General features: G+C 37.5%; 1 protein-coding gene across 3 annotated transcripts in view; it reads left to right on the top strand.

Moving 5' to 3' along the window:
- The window catches only part of LOC123762246 (2-oxoadipate dehydrogenase complex component E1), a 28164-nt gene extending 8314 nt beyond the window's left edge, over window positions 1-19850 (top strand). Inside the window, exons 6-19 of one of the 3 annotated variants that reach the window (XR_011228781.1) lie at window positions 1589-1776; window positions 4180-4293; window positions 5076-5183; window positions 6144-6301; window positions 7288-7423; window positions 8297-8428; window positions 9379-9499; window positions 10427-10723; window positions 12232-12434; window positions 12662-12714; window positions 15311-15431; window positions 16585-16773; window positions 17087-17172; window positions 17537-19850. Coding sequence is in view for 2 of the 3 variants with exons in the window: in XM_069325618.1 (XP_069181719.1) it covers window positions 1589-1776; window positions 4180-4293; window positions 5076-5183; window positions 6144-6301; window positions 7288-7423; window positions 8297-8428; window positions 9379-9499; window positions 10427-10723; window positions 12232-12434; window positions 15311-15431; window positions 16585-16773; window positions 17087-17172; window positions 17537-17641 (1958 nt within the window). In the remaining variant the exon portion in view is untranslated. The remainder of the gene's footprint in view (window positions 1-1588; window positions 1777-4179; window positions 4294-5075; window positions 5184-6143; window positions 6302-7287; window positions 7424-8296; window positions 8429-9378; window positions 9500-10426; window positions 10724-12231; window positions 12435-12661; window positions 12715-15310; window positions 15432-16584; window positions 16774-17086; window positions 17173-17536) is intronic. The other 2 variants (XM_069325618.1, XM_045748641.2) reach the window with 2 other exon arrangements.
- Window positions 19851-20841: the final 991 nt, after the last annotated feature.

Raw genomic sequence — 20841 nt, 5'->3', positions numbered from 1 at the left:
AAAGTGAATGAGGGCGAAGTCCTCAATGTATGAACCATAATATAATTATAATAGAGCAATGACAAACATTTATTTACATTTTTGGGCAGGAATGAAGGATTTAGATGAAATCGGACAAATATACAGTAATGACTTTAACAACGAAATCTATCAATTAAGCAGAATAACATCTGAAGAACCAAATATGGGAGAGGAAGGAAATTGATGTGCTTTGAACAATAAGAAATCAAGTTTAGTGCAGTATATTATTTACAAAATACAGTACACGTGTATATTGTATTTTTCAAAAGACTAAGTGGGCTCCAATGCATTATCGAAAGGGCAAATATTAAAGGAGGCCGTGTTAAATTTAATTATGATCCATACAGACAGAAAAACATGCACACTCACTCACTCATTCAGACACCTGAGGGGACAGTGCTTGGGATTCGTAGTCCTAAGGGGTCCAGGTTCGATCCCCGGCGGAGGCGGAAACAAATGAGCAGTTTCTTTCACCCTGATGTCCTGTTCACCTAGCAGTAAATAGGTACCTGGGAGTTGGACAGCTGCTACGGGCTGCTTCCTGGGTGTGTGTGTGTGTGTGAAAAAAGAAAATCAGTTGATTGATTGACAGTTGAGGGGCAGGCCCAAAGAGCCAGAGCTCAACCCCCGCAAGCACAAAGTACACAATACACAAAGTACTGGTGGTGAGTACACAAAGAAAAATGTGATATGATCAACACTTGCAAAATAATAATGGAAATTGATCAAATTGACATAGGAATTCCTGAAACCTGCAACCTTAAGTGCAAGAGGTCACAGATTTAAGCTGAGTGGAACAAGTTAAGTGAGAAGATAGTGGAGGCCAAAACCGTCAGTTGTTTCAAAGCGTTATATGACAGAGTACTGGGAAGATGGGACACCACGAGTGTAGCTCTCATCCTATAACTACACTTAGATAATTACACATGTTTCAAAGTTAAAAACCTTTGCAAGAATGCCATGTCTCCCTCATACTTATCACCTAGAAGAATTCCTGTGTGTCTTGATAAGAATCTTCAACTTTCTTCTTTCTCTTTTAGCTTTGAGGAACCTCCTTTGGTGGTTTTCTCTGGAATATTTTCAGCTTTGGGAGCTTGCAATCCTTCTGCCTCATTTCTTGGGCTCTTTTCTGGCATGTCCAACATTGGTAGGAGAAGGGACATTTTAAAAGATCACTGTTGCACTGATACAGAATGGTGACCAACCTGTTTGGACATGATTATACCCTTGAGACCCATATTAAATATTAATTTACACTTTAAGCCTGATTATTTTAGCTAGTTAAACCTGCATGTGCACCTAGTTTCTCCAAAAATTTCAGAAGTCCTTAATTAAGTGTATCACCCTTACTGAAAGTTTCGTATATAAATGGATAGATGTATTATGTAGTTTTGTGTAATGTGAAAATTATATTTAAATAACTGTTTTACTTCCATTTTGTTCCATACTTTTTTATATTTTGTTTTTCAATTTTTTTGTAAGGTACTTCAATCTGCACACTTTTTGCACATTATTATGTAGCACTGTTGATAGTTTGAGATTTCTTTTCCACTTTTGTTTGTTGCAGTTAGCTCAGTAGACTTAGAGATGGGGGAACAAGCCTTGCACGTCACAATGCTACCCAACCCATCCCACCTAGAAGCTGTGAATCCTGTGGCTTGTGGAAAAACTCGTGCAAGGCAGAGGAGTTTAGGTGAAGGTTGCTATTCCTCTGACGTTTCTTCTCAGCATGCCGATAAGGTTGTTTGTATTCAGGTGAGAAGATAAACTAAATGAAAAGGAAATAATACATTGCCTACATTTTTTAAAATTTTATCAGAGAGAGTATGTTTTTTTGTATGGATTTGTACACAATATTCTACACTGTTTAGCTATGACATATAATGTAATTATTTTTTCTGAGCACATGTATATTGAAAATGCATGTGCTTTGAATTATGCTGTAGTAATTATTGTGTATTACAAAGACATGGCAACTATGTCACAAAAACTAGTGTCCCCTGCAGAGTGATTAAAAAGTGCTGGGAGTCGATAGAAAATGTATTAGGTCACCCTAGAGACACTTGAGAAACTCTGCAATCTAAACTCAAGCTCAAATACTACAGATTTCTTGTGACATTACCAGAATGACAATTGCTGGGCTTGGCGGCTGAGTGGACAGCGCTCAGAATTCGTAGTTCTAAGGTTCCGGGTTCAATCCGTGGCGAGGGCGGAAACAAATAGGCAGGGTTTCCTTCACCCTGATGCATCTGTTTGCCTAGCAGTAAATAGGTACCTGGGAGTTGGACAGCTACTACGGGCTGCTTCTTGGGGATGTGTAACAAAAAGGAGGTCTGGTCGATGACCGGGCCGCAGGGACACTAAACCCCGAAATCATCTCAAAATAACCTCAAGATAAGATAGCCTGTATTGCCTAATGACTAATCCTAGTAAACACACCCTTCACCTTACAACTATCCAGAATTTGTTTTAGTCAGGTGTCATGTGGGAATTGATCCCCTAGATGAATGGTGGCCATTTTGTTCCCAAGGACAAGTGTTCATATTGCTTTAGAATTGTGCTTCGGTTACTTAGCTTTGAGCTTTAGTAAACTGACTGTCAGGGCCGTTGGTCAATTGTGTTCATAGCTTGTGTTCCAGTGTAGCATACTCTGATTTGAGATTGCTCTGTTCTGAATCCCAGTTGGGTGTGTAGGGCAAATTCCTAGGGACATTATAGGATCCGAGTTAAGCTAGTTACCTTTTCTCTGCTGTTCTGGGCATTCAAATATGAGTATAGGTTGCAGCAAAATTGTATTTTGGTTTGATTTGCACTTGCAGAGGTCAGCTGGGTGTTATTGCTTCAGGCATTTGCCCCCTTTCTTTCAGATCTGTGGCATCAGTTCTGATTACTGTACGATACTCTACCTCGGGGTGTGGCAGGATATGCTGCTTAGAAACAAGATTTTCATCAGCTTAAAACCTGTCTTTTTAATTATATATTTAGTATTTCCCAATTTCTTTCATTCATGGAGAGGGGATGCAGTTGTCTAAGAGAAGAAAGGCAAGTGATGTAAAACAGGATAAATGTGTTGTCTGTAACAGCTGTCCATTCTTAGTATTTTGCCCATCCAGCAGCATTACAAAAGGGTCAGTGCCACCACCTTTTCTCTTAATAGTATCTCGGCTGCTTTTTTTAATTAGGTGCAAAGTGCTCCTCATGAGTTGCCATTGGTAAAATGTAATATATTCTTTTCCTTCTAATACAGTTCTTTTGTTCAGCCATATTCACTCCAACTTATGTTGTTGTTGTTCAATCGGAATGTCTTTTTCATCATGCACTCATTCACCATGTCTGCCCATCTTCTTGACCTTCGCTTCCTACCCTCAAGAGTTCTTCCAATACAGGTTTCTTTGCACTACTTTTATTACCCATTTGCTCAATGAAAATATTATCTTGGTATGCTATTTGTAATGTTATGTATCTCGCTAGACTACTCCACACCTGTGTGTGTCAGGAACGAATCGGTCAATTTAGCACCTCTGAATGTTGATTACTTGAAATATGTACTGTACTTGTGATTCTTTTGTGTTGCATGTTGATCTTGCATTAATGTAGGTAAGGCAGTTGCTTCATGTAGGTAAAGCAGTTGCTTCATGGTTTGTAATTTTCAATGCATATAAAAAATGAATAATGTTACCCCAGCAAAGATAAATAGAAAACTAACAAAGGTGATGAAATATGGTTCCTTCTATGATAGTTCCTTTATGATAGTTCCCTATGTGATAGTTTCAAAGTACATTCTCATGAAATAAATGAGTTTCTAGGAGCAGGTTTCAGACGAGCTGAGTAGGATAATAGCTCTTGCTTGCCGTTTCACTTGGTATGTCATTTGACAACCCTTATGAACCCTAGTTTTGGTTTACACACACACAAAAAAAAATGGAGAAAAATACATGTAAATAAAGATGGAGTGTATAAAAAGTGGAAACTCAAGATAAAAATGATATAAATTGTACACAATGCATCATTCAGAAATATACAATACTTGTTGATGGAAAGTGAAAAATTTAATTTGTTGTATTAATGGCCAAATAATAAATGTGTGTGAAACTTAAGTCAACAGGTACACCGCCTTGATATAGTGTAAGAGGATTTTAAATTGCTTTTCTTTTTCAGGTCCATGGAGATGCTGCATTGGCAGGGCAGGGAGTAATGCAGGAAACACTAGCACTGTCAAATGCTCCAAATTTTACCATTGGGGGAGCCTTGCATGTGTCCATTAATAATCAGGTACGTAATGTGTGTTCCAGTTAGTAACAAAATACTGAACAGTGCATGTAAAACCATAGCATCTGCACCATGTATGGAAACTGCATACTTGCGTCAACAGACTGATAGTTTTATGATTTGTCTGAATGATATCCAGTTGTTGGGTCTCTGATAACTTGGAGATTGAACGCCCACCTGCATGAAGCGAGACTGTCGCTTTGTGCAGGTCGCTACTTTGCTACTTCACTTCTCAGTGAAGTAGCACTTGTCTTTATAAGTATCTTACTAAGACAAGCAAGCAGTGAGCCACAACCAGGTCCTAGTGGTATACCTGCAAAATGTGAGAGAGTACCCCCATAAATGTCATCACTGTTGTTATAATGGAAGGGGACTTCCTTCCAAGCACTAACAACTTTCCTCCTACCCTCCTTCCTCACTGTGTTCCATACGCCAACAAGAATTCTCAATAAAGGATAGATAAACTTATACATACTGTAGTACAAAATATAAGTAGTAACATGTATAAAATATATTGTTAAGTTAATATTTTTGAGGGTGTGGAACGGATTAATTAAATTTAAATTATTTCTTTTGGGAAAATTCTGTTTCGGTTTTCAAATTTTTTGTTTTTGAATTTTCAGTTTTCGAACCACCTCTGGGAATGGATTAAATTAAAAAACGGAGGTACTACTGAACTGTATATTGTTATGTATCTACACACGTTATTTGAATTTTATGATATACATGTATCCTAATTAATTATTCCAAATGTTAGTTTTATTGTGTTACTGTGCCTTTTTCAGGTTGGCTATACAACCCCTGGAGAGCGCACTCGATCATCGACGTATTGTACAGACATCGCCAAAATGTGTGGTATGCCAGTCATACATGTAAATGGAGATGATCCAGAGGTTAGTATTGTACTATCTATTATTATTTTTGTGTGATGGTGGGATTTATGAGTAACACACGTGGGCATAGGTATTAACACCGAGTGCTTCAAATCAATATTGATTTATTTGCAGAAAAAATACTTGTCAGTAATAAATTAAATTGAAATAAATGAAGATTAATGTACTGATTTAGTGGCAAACGCCCAACGGAAAAGTGGCAAACGCCCAACGGAAAAGTGTCACATCTCCAAAAGGAGCATTGGGTATTTTTTGTTGGGCACTTGCCATTTTTTTGTTGGACATTTAGCATTGCTTTGTTGGCATTTTGACACTTCCTTCAAGCCCACCCAGCCTACAATGCCACCTCCCAGTGCCCAAGGACAAGTCAGAATAACAAAACCAAGATTAAGAACCAAGACAAACACCTGTCGCTAACCCACGGTGGATAGGCCACCAAACGTTTTATCCTCCTCGTTCCACATCAGTATCCTTTTCAAGAATTTCAACTCCCCATCCTTCTTCCTCCCCCCCCCCCCCTCCATCTTCTCCAAGCTCTTTGGACAGTGAGGCAAATGTAATGTGGAAGCATATGCATTTGTGCATAAATTTTGAAGTATGCATTCATGTATAGTCCTTATTTATGCTAAAGTATAGGATACAAGTATTAAAAATAGTTTAACTTGGCTTAAATACACAAACATGGTACTTACGAAGCAGATAGCCCAAATGCTGTACAAACTTGCACCGTGCTTCACGTATTACACCTTTCTTGACCTAAATCCCCTTTATAATGAGAAAGTTCTGCATTGCAGGTATAGTTTGGGAATAAGCTGTGTATGCTTGACCCCTGGATATGCTATGAAGAGGGCAGAGCATATCCAGGCTTGTTTATTCCATTTAAAATTGATACAATTAAAGTATGACATCCTGAATATTTTACCTCATGAAGACCATCTCTGCTCAACTTTCATCCACCAGGCTGTTGTCAGAGCTGCTCGTTTATCAGTCCAGTATCAAAGGAAATTCCGCCGAGATGTGTTTGTTGATTTGACATGCTGGCGTCGATGGGGACACAATGAACTGGATAATCCTTGGTTTACCAATCCTTTGATGTACAGCAACATAGACTCTCGCAGGTAATTACCCAAGTTATTTTATTTACCTAAGTGTGTTATATAGACTTTGCTAAACAATATTTTCAATTAATTCTTTCAGACATTTTTTTTTTTTTTAGTATTCATTTAAATAATATTTGGTTGTTTGATTTGTACAGTACTGTAATGATCTTGCAGCTTTTTGTTGGGTTTTGTGGATTACATGATACCTACTGAAGGCACACTTTAATACCTGTAATGCATTGCATCATAATACAGCTCTAATGTAAATATAATACCCTAATAATACTTAGAAATAAATACTTTGTGATATAATTAGTTTGCCTTTTGTGATGAGAGTATTCCACTCACTGATGATGATGATGGGGGTGAACTGTGCTTCACACTTATCACTTGTTTTATCGCCTGTTAGTGCCAACATGCTGCCACTAAAACAGGTTAGCTTACCATAACAAAACTTGCATTCCTCATTGAGATCTTTTTCTAAAAGATTTTTTTTGTACTTGGCTCTCGGCTTTGATGAAGTCTTACCTTGTGGTTATGTATGGTGTACTTTAATCTTTGATACTTCTCATATTTTGTTTATCTTCTTTGCCTTTGTGTAATGTAAGGAAAATACACAATCCAGTGAGGATTGACTACAAAAAAGCACATTCCAAAGGTTTGACTGGGCACACACACACCTCTTCTGAAATCAGGCCTGAGTGAGCAATTTATGGTGCTGTTTGGGTTCTCTGTCCTCATGATGTGTGTTTTGCAGCATCCCATGATGCAGTGGTTAGCACCCTCACCTAAGAAGCAAGAACCCTTAGTAGGGTGGTATGATTGGACACAACTTCTTTACTCCAGGCACCTGTACTCTCAGCAGTAAATGGTACCTAGATGTTAAATGACTGGTGGATTATGTTCTGGTAAAACAAGGTGCTGAATAACCTAATCATTTCCAGTAGCTGGCCTAAGGTCTAAATCCCAACATAAGAAAAATTACTGAGATTCTCTACTTGCAGGAGTGTGCCGGACACGTATGCTGATGCCTTGGTGACGGAAGGTGTACTTACCCGAGAAGTGGCTGTGAAAGTTGTAGCGGATCACTTGTCTTTTCTAGCTGAGCAGTTCAAACAAGTTGATTCTTATATTCCTAAGGTAATCTAATATTTGGTTTGATTCAGATATTTACCCTTTGCACATAGACATGCTACCACCTGTAGGGGCTCACTTTATGCTGTGACTGTATTATGGTTACAGTTTCAGATGTGAATAATTAGCTGTATTGGGGGCTCTTAACATTGTGAACTACAATTGTCACGTGATAACAACGATCAGACTGTACAGGATCTTGATCATTCACAACACTACAACCACCAATACAGCTCATTATTCACATCGGATATGTAGACATGATTTGAGCCGTTTCATTTGGAACCCCTAGTGTGATGTTAGTGCAGGGGATTTTATAAAATTATAAGTGAAATTTTAATATGAAATTTAATGACAGATTTTTCTTTTATTAATTTAGTATATATATAGACACATAGACAGACAGCATGTATGAATAATGAAAGAAGCTAATTTTCAAAATAATATAGAATAATTTTCATTAAAGTAGATAGATAAGTACAGTAACTATCTAAATATTAAAATAGTTTATATATAAAGCAATACCATGGAACACATAAATTTGTACTGTATCTATCAAATAGGTTGTCTGTCCAAGGTTGGAGGCCATGTGTCTGGGGCTAGCCTCATTAACCCCCTGCTCCCAACCTACTATGCCCCCCCCCTTCCTCTATACACCTACCAAAGTGGGTGTGTGGCAGGGGGAGGACTATAATTGGCAGATTGAAGTTGACCTCATTGCCCCCTTAAAGGAGAGTTGGCCCCCATGGCACAATGTTTTGGGGTCCACTTGGGCACCGCCGGGCACCCAAACTAGTGTATATACCACGTGTATATATATATATATATACTGTACATACACATGCTAATGAATGCTTCGTAACTTGATTGTTCTTTCAGGCTCCACATTTAGAGAAGCAGTGGTCAGGATTTGTTCAGGCCCCGAGTGCCGTTGAAGTTTGGGATACTGGGGTGGATATTTCTTTGCTGAAGTATTTAGGAGCAAAATCTGTCTATGTACCTGAGGAATTTGTGAGTATGTACTGTTTTGTATTATATTTGTAATTTTCAGTTTATTTAATACTTCATAGTTATGTTCATGATTAGAAAAGTGGCTTGATTATAGGTACAGATGTAGCAGTGTTCATTTAACAGTAACAAGTCATGTGATAAATAATTTTTACATTTGTAGGAATTACATTTCAGTGGCTATTTGTCCTTCCATTCTTGTAGCATGTGTAGTTCCTCCTGTGACAAGCGCAGTCCTCTTGATTCATATTCTTTTCAGCAGTTTAGTTTAGCATCATCTGCAAATGTTGATATGTACAATTCTTTATTCTTTGGAAGTTACTTACTTAGATCAAGAATAGTAGGTGTCCAAGTACTGAACCCTGTGGGACCCCACTTACCGCCTCCATCCATCCATATTTCACTGCAACCCTTCTTATTTTTTTCTTTCCTTTTTGTTGGGTACTCTCTCATCCAGCCAGATATCTTACCAGTTATCTCTGTGTGCTTTTCCAATTTGTACAGTACAGTACAGTATACTAATCTTTTGTTGTGGACTGTGTGAGAAACTTTTTGGCAATTAAAGGAGAAGCACTCCACCCATCCTTCTCTGTCCTGCCCAATCCTCATAAATTTATTGTAAAACTTGATCAAGTTTTTAAGGCATGTATTTTCATTTTTCTCCAAACGTTTTTTCTCCAGTATTTTATAAGGTACACCCATTTGAAGTACAGTCTGTAGTTGAAGGCTTCATATCAGCATCTTTACTTGAATATGGCCTCTTATGTTTACAGTTGTCCAATCGACTTTGATAATGGTCCAGGACGGACCGAAACGTCGTCGTGTCATCTTCTGGTGTGTGGTTTGGTCATCATAAATGTTGTCCAAGTCTCAGAAACCACTCATGCACATTATGATTAGATCACAAGCTAAAGTTCAAGAAATATTAACCTAATTTTATCTCCTTTCAACAGAATGTCCATAAACAACTCAAGAAGTCTCACATTGACACTCGTCTTCATAAACTTAATGAAGGGCATGGCTTGGATTGGGCAACTGGGGAGGCATTAGCCATGGCTTCATTATTGCATCAAGGTATGTCTCATAACAATCATAACAAATGTTATGGATGTTTTGAGTGCCAGTATAGACTTTTTTCTGACTAATATGGAAAGCATGAGATTGTTTCCTTTTGGGGTGGGGGGGGGGAAATTATCATATTAAATAAATTTTGGTTTGCAACTAGAAAACCAGATCAAATGGAATCAGTATTTTCAGTAGCTTCCCCTCTACCAAAAATTATTGATGTGATACACATTAAAGTTCTTCATCTTGTTAGCTTGCCTGATGTCACATCTTAAAACATAATTTGCCTTCCACCACAAAGTTGCATCTCATTCTCTTTCCACTGCTCTCCGCTATTCTTCCACTACTGTATGCATTACTCCTACTCTCGAGAACTTCAGAGTTTTGTACTCCCTTTTATAAATTTGGTCTCTTAGTACTCACTATGTAGCAGCTTCCCAGTTTGTGTCTATTGCTAATCCATGAATAAAACTTTACTCATTTTTTTCTGTTCAACAGCCAGCTTGTGGAATAGACTGCCACTCTATACTTTCCTTGACACTAATGCTCTTTGTTTATTCAAGAACTGTCTGTGGAGCTTCAGTGTTAAATCATTGATATTCTTTCTTTTTCATTGTTGACCAAGCAACTTTGCCTTTAATTTTTCTGAAACATATAAGTAGTAAGTAAACATCTAAAAAGAATACAGAAAAAGAACTGTGACCCAACCAGTATTATTATACTAAATTGTTTACATACTTTGTGTTGATATACAGTATATAAAAAATTTAGCATGAATTAGTGTGTTGTAAGGCCATAGACTGCCAATAAAGAACCTAACTGATAATGTTTTAAGCAAAGTATTTAAACAGTAAAGTTCAGAATCTTTAAAGTTAAGTTTGAATTATTAAAGTCTTTAGTCCTATATTGCTAACTAATTGAATTTCCTCCCTGTAGGTTTCAACATACGCATTAGTGGTCAAGATGTGGGTCGGGGTACATTCTCTCATCGACACTGCATGTTGGTTGATCAAGTAACTGATGAAATGTATATTCCTCTCAACCATATGAGTGAAGAACAAGCTTGCTGTCTTGAGGTTGTCAATAGCATTCTATCTGAAGAAGCAGTACTGGGCTTTGAATACGGAATGTCAGTGGAAAGCCCTAACACACTCTGTATTTGGGAGGCACAGTTTGGAGATTTTTACAATGGTGCCCAAATTATGATTGATACATTTGTGTCCTCAGGAGAAAGTAAGTTTTTAAACGAGTAAGTGCTTCACATTTTCTCTAATTAAATTATACATATAAAATTATTCAAATTAATATAGTACAATCTACTAAGATATGCATCCACTTTTCCTGCAGGTACTTAAGTTTACATGGGCTTAATTCATTAATTTATTATCCCTGTTTCCCACTAACATGGGGTGAGGCAGCATCCTCCCAGAGAAAAAAAGGAGAATACAGTAATAATATGGATTCTGATATTGATTTCTTGGTTGTGGGCCAAAAGTTATGTTTTGGGTTATGCTTAGGCACATCCTGCCAAACACACGACGACACTACCACGTTGCTACAATGTTCGAAGAAGTCTTAACACTTCCTAACAAGTTGTAACAATCAATATAGCATGTTGTAACAAAGTTCTAATAAGTCATAAAAATGTTATACAACATTTTAGTTATACAACATACGATGTAACAACTTTATTATGAGTTGTAACAAATGGAAAATAGGGACAGTTACGTTTTGTGTTTGCAGGGATCTGGTCACTTTAACACAGACCATTTTGGTTTTTTTTAGGGTTAGAATTTGCCTTTAGCTTCTGTCTTGACTCCAGGCCATTTTCTCACATGTGTTGCTCTGAATCACAAGTAAAGTTTCTTTCGTTTGGAACAATGCGATGAGGCTTGGTGATGTGAACTACCATGTTATGGTAGTTCAAGTGTTGCCATTTGGTGGCAGGAATACATGGCAGACAAGCCAAACAAGTGCAGTGTTTGCTGAAGTGATACTTGGCACTCTTGAGTTGCCAATGAGGGCTTGTAAAGGCTTCCGAGTATTTTGTGTATAAATTGATCGTTATACAGCTTACTTAAGTTAGATGATTTCCTCCAGTCCTCCTATGCCCTGTAGGGGATGTTTCTCCTTGGTGTCAGTACCTCATATGCTTTGTATGATAGCACTATTTGCTTGCCATTCATAAGAAAATGTCACTGGGGGGTGGGGGGGGGGGGGGGGACGGGGTCAGAGAGAACTCAGCGAGTGCTTGGAAATGCCCCATTCATATACAGTACACTTAAAACCTATTTTTAGCTCTTCCACTCAATTGCTCCCTTCAGCAAAAAAAAAAAAAAAAAATGGTCCCAGGACAAGTACTTAACTTGTACATGTACTTAATTATGGCATGAAGGCAATCTGAATCTGTGTTCTTTTTGGCATTGTCTTGCCGAGAGATTCAAGCAAGAGAATTCTGGCACTGTTATACAGTTGCAGGAGACTTTATCCATAGTTTCCCACCTTCTGTCAGGTTTGTTTTGTCTAATTACTTGACTACAAAACATTGTATAAAACTCTTGGCATGGTGATCTGCTTCACAGCCAACAGGTGTGTTTTTTCTTGAACACTGACGATTGTTTTCTTTGAAAGATGTTCTTGCAGCCTTTATTCTCTTACCATTAATTAAGATTCTTCAAGGATAAATTTGATCACAGATGTAACTTCAAGGATTCTTTGCTTATGTAGATCAATGTTTACAGGAAAGTGGCTGACACAGAGTGGTTTAGTGATGGTTCTGCCTCATGGCTATGATGGTGCAGGTCCAGATCACTCATCGTGTCACATAGAACGCTTCTTGCAAAACTGTGACTCAAGTGAGATTTCTCCAGATGGAGAAGATGTCAACTGGTGTATTGTAAATCCAACAACTCCTGCACAGTATTTCCATTTGCTCCGGAGACAGGTGAGTTCAGGGATGTAGCTACACTTGCACATACCTGCCAAGAAACCTATCTTGGTAATATTTTTGTCTTTTATAAAATGTTAATTTTTCCATAGTAAAAACTGGAATCATTGCAAGAAGCATGTATATATGGGTACTTTATTAGGTTTCTTGACAGGCGACTCAAAGAAACTGAACATATTCCCCTAATTTTCTCAATTAATGCTATCTTTGTATGTTTTTTTAAGCATGTGGTTTGGAATAACCTCTACTACATCCCTATTCAGTCTCTGAAAATTTTGTAAGTATTTATATTTAAAGATGCATTTATCCTTAGCTGAGCTTGCAAAAAGTAAACATGAATTTTTATAATAAAAACACAAAACTCAGCTGACAGCATCTGCTTTGCTTGTCTCCTCTTCAGCTGCTTTTCTGCAAGGAGATAACTGCAGAGCTAGCACTGAAAAAGCCATGGGCATCTGCTATAGTAGGTAATGGAGTAAATTCGAGCATCTGTGGAAATACTGTACTATAGTGTTGAGTTTTCTTTTATCAGTGCATTGAATGAGCATTTCACATGTGTGAAATGTAAAGTGGCGAAGATATTAAAATAACCAGATATATTTGGGAGCACGAGGGTTGAGTTTTAATTTGGTTTAATATCGATGCTTGTTCTTCTGGCTTCCTCAAGATGCTTTGCCATGTTTTTTATGTAGTCTACAAAAAAATTCATTGTGCTTGAAACAATCTTCCCAATTGGTCATCTCTTTGCTCAAAGTCTTCATTAATTTTTTTCTTCTCGTGCACTATGCTCCAGGGCCACAGTCTTGGAATTTGTTGTTTTTAAGGAACTGTAAAATGCTATTAGTTGATATCCTGCATACCCTAAAAATTGCAAACATTGCCACAATTCACATGGGAAGTAGTAAAACACTGATAAAAAGCTACAGGCTAGTTGCACAAATATCACACATAATTAAATCTTTGAGTGGGTAAGATGCTAACTTTACAGTTTTATGAAAAAAGGAGCTATTCAACCCACATCAAGATCTTTTAGAGCAGGAAGATCTTGTCTTTCTCAGTTACTTATTACAGGGAGTTCCTGCTTTATGAACATTTACCTTACGGACATCCATCTATACGAACATTCTTCCAGGTCCCCGTGTATCCCCTTCATGCTGAAAATCATTGTACTAATTCGCTGGAGCGTTGTGTTGAATGTTGCTGCAGCACGAATGTCCGTGCAGAAGACACATGGAGACAGTATTGTATGGGTAGGGTGGAGTGGGTTGGGGTGTAGGTTTGTGTGAGTGGGTAATACCCAGTGGCCTCAAGTTCTCACTGACCCACACAAAACATGATATGTACAAGACCATGATGTGTTTATAGGAGAAGGGAGGGGAGGCGTTTATTCGTGAGGCCAGTTACAAACTGCTTGACTGGCAAACTCTGGATGCATCATGAGGATATCAAGAACACAAGAGTCATACAAGGCAATGTGATCAGTAGCCTGCACTGCACTTTTTCTCCCCTCAAGAACACAAGAGTTCATAAAGTGATTGCAAGGCTCCAGGTACCTCATCCCAGGGTGTCTGAAGGGGTCTAATAACTGGGCATTTAGTAATGTTGTGAGTGAGATCATGACCCAGTTCCTGTTCACAGAGTTCAGATTTTGAACTTAATAAAATTACAACCTACTGGAGCAAGAGATAGAATAGGAATCATAAAATAAATAGAATGAAAAGTCAGGGTGCTCTAGGCACAATTAGAAAAATAAAGGGTACAGTAACAACAAAGGGTAAAGTGTAAACAACAAAGGGCTGTGACTCAACCTTCTGCCAGCAGTAGAAGCTTTAAAGAAGGAAGTGACAAACAGCTTCATATAACAGGCAGTCACCAGGGCAGGCTGTGATAGATGAACTATCAAAATCATCTACAGGCAGTCACATGTAAGAGTTTGAGTGCCTTTGTTGAAGCTGCTTATATTGCTTCTGTTGTCAAACCCTTTGCTCCAACAGTCTGCAACTGATGTACAGAAACGTCTTGAGGTTATCACAGACCTGTTTGCAATTGCTTTACCTCTTTTTATTGCAATCCACAAATTTGAGGTATCTTTTGTGAACCTCATAGTTCTTAGTTTCATCATCCAAGTAAACATAGTACAGAATAAACAGTTTGTTCTACATGCTTTGTGTCTATTCCTGGGAGCTTCTCAAGTTAAGTGTTGGGCAAGGGAAGTCTTGGGGGAGATGCACCAGGCCACATGCATGATTCTTAATGTTTTCACCAATGGGACAATACATTAGATAAGTGTAGTACAGCAGCTGTGAAATGAAATATATATTTTAATTATAAGACACTGAATTTTTACACTATTGATCATACTTTGTTATTCAAGTGGAAAAAGAAATATTAAGAATGGCATAGCACTCTTTGAGAGTGTCCATCAAAAATGTTGAAAGTTCTTGTAAATAAGAGTAAATTCAGTAATCATGAAAATCCATTTCTTTAGAAATAATGTCATTTGCAGTGGCTCCACAGTAGATACTCTTGATAAAGTATGACCCAGCACCACCACAGGGCTCAACTCTGTGCTGAAACAAGGAACCTCCACAGTGGAATGATGGTGTTCCATGAGGCTTTGGAAGGGATGTGCAGGTTGTGTGCTGTGAATGCTGCCATTGTGTGGTGGCGAGAGCAAGCATCAGTAATAATAGCTTTCGTTGCCTATAAATGTTGAATTGAATTTTGATACATGTTAATTGCCCTGGCATAATTTTTTAAGAAGGCTGTACTTTAACAAGCCGTGAAAACATGTTTTGTATGAAGTTGAGAGGTAAGTATCAAGAAGTTTACATTTTATAGTGAGATGTCTTTTTATTATATTTTTCTCACAGGTATTAAGGAACTACCGCAAACCTCTTATCGTTGCTGGTCCAAAGTCTATTCTTCGTCTGTCAGCTGCATCATCTAGCATAGAGGATATGGCTACTGGGACACACTTTCTACCTGTTATTGGTGAGTCAAGATCTATTTCTAGGAGGGACCACCTCATTGGTTTCCCAAGCTTACACACTAGTACAGTACCAGTCGCCTACTGGGAACCAGGACCAATATCTGGTTCACTCGAGTGAATCTGAGGATCAGATATCAACCCAAAACTAGGTTAAAATCCACACAAAAGTATAGGTGAAACAAAGCAGGGTATTGCTTGAAGGAAATTAGGTACTGTATCCCCAAGTAAACATGGCAAGTACTTGTTATCTTGGGGTAAATACCCTAGATCCCAGTAGGTGATTGATGGGTCTCAGAGCCTGGTTCATGGGGCGAAGGTGTGGATGTGCTAATGTATAAGCTTGAGAAGCTACTTGGGGAGGGAAGGGGGAGCTCTACAAAAGGACATTTCATTACATTCAACACGATTTTAAATTGTTAAAACAGTATCTGCAACTTTCTTTCATTATCCTGGCATCCAAAAATTTTTGTGGCATTAAAGTGTTCAGATTTGGAGTTACTCAGGTAAGCACTTTTTAAACCAAGAATTTTAATTTGTTGGGGAATTTTGGGGGTTATATTTATGCATGATTACAGATCCCAAGCACTCTGAAAGTCATCATGTGTTAAATTTGTGTTATGGAAAGTGAATGAAACATTAGCATGTTGAAGTAGGTGTTTTGTAGAGTAAATCGAGTAAAAAGTGAAATTTTGGCAGTCTCTGGACCCTAACTCTATTTTTTTTTCCCCCATGTATCCAAAATGTGGGACTGGCACAGTTTTTGTGGGAATATTACCCTCATACAAATTGAAGAACACCTGTACAATATTTAGTTCTTCTTTCAAAGCTTGTGCCTCCCATCCTATGAAAGTGGGAATTAGATAATGTATTTATGTATGTAAATATGCAAAAATGTGCTATATTATTTGCATTATAAAAATGGCAATAGTGAAAATAAAAAACTTGGTGGAATGGGATTCTCGTTGGTCCAGAATAAGTATGCTCCCATGTGTTCTGTTCTATTAATGCTACCCTGTATTAGAATGTGGTGACGTATACAGTAACAAAGGTCTTTGATTTATTAAGAATCTATCCTAAAATATATATAAAAAAATACAATGCTTTTGAACTGTAATTGTTTGCTTGTTTACATTTAAGAATATCTTAATTTTCTAGGTGACAAAGATGTGAACCCTGATAATGTGAAGAAAGTAATTTTTGTTAGTGGAAAACATTATTATGCTTTAGTGAATGAGAGAAAAGCCCGAGGCATCACGGACACTGCAATTATTCGGTTGGAGGGTCTCTGTCCATTCCCAACAAATGAGATAAATAGTGAATTACTTAAGTACAAGAAGGCCAAGAGTGAGTATCCCCAGTGTTAATTCTCTTTACCAAGAAATTCCTTTGTTATTCAATATTCTTATACGGTTGTACTTTAACCTAAACCTTCGTGTTTCCAATAATGCACTGAGCATGAAATGGCAAGTAATTACGAAAGATTCAATTCAATTGCATTATGAACTATTCCAGTTAAAGACTGCTGTTCTTGTAACAGTGGTGGTTGAAAAATGTCATGTGATATTGGATAATTTCTTGCTCCTATTTTGTGTGGTATGATCATTTTGATCAATGTTTCAAGATTTATTTGGTGATCATTATTTATTTATTTCCATAGAATTTGTTTGGTCGCAAGAGGAGCACTACAACATGGGGGCTTGGGTTTTTGTTCGGCCCCGATTTGAGAATTTATGTTCTACGAAGGTAATGCTTGATTGTTTTTATTCTTCATTACAGTACTGTATAGCTAATACAAATTCAAGTTACACTGCAGCACAGTTTATTTCATTTAGAATAATACTCCCAGCTTATCTACTCTTTGCATAAGTTTTTAAATAAGTACAAGTAATCAACTAAATATACAATTAATATTGTCACACCTTCCTTGCTGCCCCTCGGAAGCTCCCTGAACCAGAGCTTCTATGGAGTATTAAAAACTCTAAATGGGAAAGCATCCAATGGTCTGGCTCTGAAAGGAGTATTTCACTGTGTTTTATATAAACATTTTCCTTTGTAATAAGGATTTCTAATTAATTTTATATTCAAACTAGAGCTTCTCTCTTTGCAGCTGCAGTACATTGGTCGTGATGTATTAGGCGTGACAGCAGTTGGAGTTGGGCTAGTGCACAAACAGGAAATTCAAGATATAATGCACAAGACTTTTAGTGTCTGACCTATTAATACTCACATTCAGGTAACACCGTATACAAAATTCAAAACTTAACTCACGCTTCGATATTGCATATTGCAGCATCTGCTGTGAGTACTCGGAGCATAAGTAGTTTAAATATCATAAAAATCACATAAATTGTTGTGCAATATTTTGGTCTTAGTTTCATATAATTTGATTATACATATATTTGGAAAATACTGTATCTTAATTTTGTTGAAGCCTAAAACATTTCAGAGTAATTGCTGGATCATATGATGCTCCATTCCTTTGAATGCCAAGTGAATTGGAATGGAAATATTTAAGAAATACGCGTAAAGAAAAAATCAAGTAAAAAATGGTAAGAATGATTTTAAGTTGTATTACCTGGTATTAGCTGTTTGTGTGTGTGTGTGAGACTGGCTAGCTGACCAGCAAGAATGCCTGTTGCATAACATGATGCAATAAACCTATCCATCGATAGTTTCCTTTTTGCCATAGCAATCAATATTCCTACGTATTTGAATTTAAAAATACAGTATATATTATGCAGTATACTGTAGTGTTAAAGAAGTTTAAAACATGATTCATTATTATGCATCTGAAATAAATGTCGGCACAGTACAGACAGAAAGTAATCAAATAGCCATCAGTTTGGCCAGCATTACAGTGGGGGATATTTTAAGGCATTTTTATGGAACAAAAGTCCTATGGATTTGCAAATATGGTGCAGTATTTATGCTCATCGAACAAATTCCTTTCATTAGTGAGTTGTATATCCTAGGACAGTACAGTAGTAACTATTTTTTATTTATGCAATATCTTTAAAATATCTGATCCTTTTAATTTTATGCTAAAAACAGTTTCATATGGTCATAAAATTTAGTTTTTTTGATATTAGGTAGAGTAGCCTAATGACAAGTACAGTACAGTATTTTTTAGTGGGGATATTCTGGCTAATTATCTTTATTTCACACTAGTGACTTGAAACATAAAGACTTATGTAGGATCATAAAATTGAGTTGCATATTGATGTAGAGTAGTGCACTTGTAGAATCTCATGAAGTGATTTTAATATAAAATATAGTACAGTATTGTACTATATCCATGAATCATATGAGACCAGAAGGCATGGCAGGATATGCAGAATACCCCTGTTGAAAAGCAGAGGTGCAATAGGGACTGAGAGAGAGCTCTATCAACATCTGAGACCCGAGACTGTTCAACATGCTTCCACTACACATAAGGGGCATAACTGGCCGACCCCCTCACAGTGTTCAAGAGAGAACTGGATAAGCACCTCCAAAGAATACCTGATCAACCAGGCTGTGATTCATATGTCAGGTTGCGAGCAGCCGCGTCCAACAGCCTGGTTGACCAGTCCAGCAATGAGGGGCCTGGTTGTGGACCGGGCCACGGGGACGCTAAGTCCTGAAAACACCACAAGGTAACCCTCGAGGTAAGATATGAAGGTGAAAATGAAAGGGGGGGGGGGGGCAAGTATGTAGTTTTATCACCAAGCAAGATTGTCGTCCCACCAAAATACTGTACATCACATACCCACCAACACCCCTACATCCACTACTCTCTCTCAATCCACAACATGGCCCCAGTCCCTCCCCCCTTCTTCCATACACCCATACATTTACTCCCCTCCTTCCTCAAGAATTTGCATTTTTTTAAGAATTTTACAGTATAACTTGTAATGTGGGAATTCCTGGCATAGGGAACCAGGGATACTTTATTCAGTCATATACATCTGAGTGAAAGACTGCTATTGACTGTTCAGAAAAATTGGATTGGTGCTTCAAGTATTGTACAGTATTATCTAATTATAATGTTTCCAGTCAGCAAGTAGGCTTGGCAAATTATTTTTATAATATTCATGTTTGTATTCCTAAACATAAATTTTGTTAAATGTGGCATTACAGTATATTCAAATATTTGATAGCAGGTAGAGGTGAGGATTTGTTTGCTTTTAAGCAAATTGTTCTTTTTCAGGGTTAAATTTTAGTGCTATTAATTTCCCATGCCGACTTATCCTGAATTATATAGTACTGTACTAATTTTACAGTGTTTTGTTTTTCAATTTGTTATTGTTTTAACATTAATGATTTGGGAATATTTTTGTTCTTGATTTAGACGAGAATTATTATGGTCGACGATCTAAAATAAGACAGTTTTACCGTCTGAAAATATATTTATAACATGACCTAATAAAGTATATTATATATCTTGTATAGTAATTGTATCCTCTTATTTCAAGCTGATTTTTTAAAATTTGATGTATTAAACAAATTAAGCTGTTTTTCATAAACCAATTTGCATTTTATGTTTCTAAAATATAGGTTCTTATTACAAGTGCAGGAAAGATGGTGAAGTTTAGGGAAGGTGATGAAGGAAGGAAGGTTGTAGATGGGGAACCCAGCAGTGTTATTGCTGTTTTGGGGGAACCCAGGTAGTGTTGATGGTTATTACAGAGATGAAGGCAGTATTTAATTATGTAGGAGGATATCGATCCAAACTAATACTTCGAAAGGTCAGATGTGACATGAACAAGGAGTAATGGTTTCAAACTCAACAAGCCACAAATGCTGGATGGAGAACAGGAGATACTTTTTCACTTCATAGTTATAAACCCATGGAACTGCCTACTCGCTGAAGCTGTAAATGCCAAAACACTGCTGAATTTAACAAACCAGCTCAACAAAATCGTCAGGACAAATGGGATGACCTTCCACAAGCCACTGCCTTCCAGTCCTTGTTGAGGCCACTAGAGAGAGTGAGTGGCCCTCAGGTAAATTCAGGTTGTATGTAGTATAGATAGTGTTGCAAGTTGTGTGTAATGAATGGTTATAGCGATGGTTGTGAGTAGTTAAGATGGTTACAGTGAGGAAGATAGTGTGAAAAAAAAATGGTTAGTGATGATGGTAACTTGCAGTGAAAATTTATATAGTAATGATGCTCATATAGTGATGAAGATAATGGGTAGTGAAGATGTGATGCAGACTATGATCACAAATTCAGTATTACATTTTCTGAGACAGAGGGAAGGAGAGGGAGGGTTTGGGGAAAGAGAGAGGGGGGTGGGTAAATGGGAGGGGAAATATACCCAGGTGCAACTGGATAGCTACAGTGTGGAGGATAGCTGGGTGTGAAGTAGATTGTTAGTGATGGTGAGGAAAGGGAGGGGAGATGGGAAATAGACCTAGGCACATCAAGGA

The sequence above is a fragment of the Procambarus clarkii genome, chromosome 2 (assembly GCF_040958095.1).
Source record: "Procambarus clarkii isolate CNS0578487 chromosome 2, FALCON_Pclarkii_2.0, whole genome shotgun sequence".
Taxonomy (NCBI): Eukaryota; Metazoa; Arthropoda; class Malacostraca; order Decapoda; family Cambaridae; genus Procambarus; species Procambarus clarkii.
Note: the sequence above shows the minus strand (reverse complement) of the source record. Positions and strands in the feature narration are given on the sequence as shown.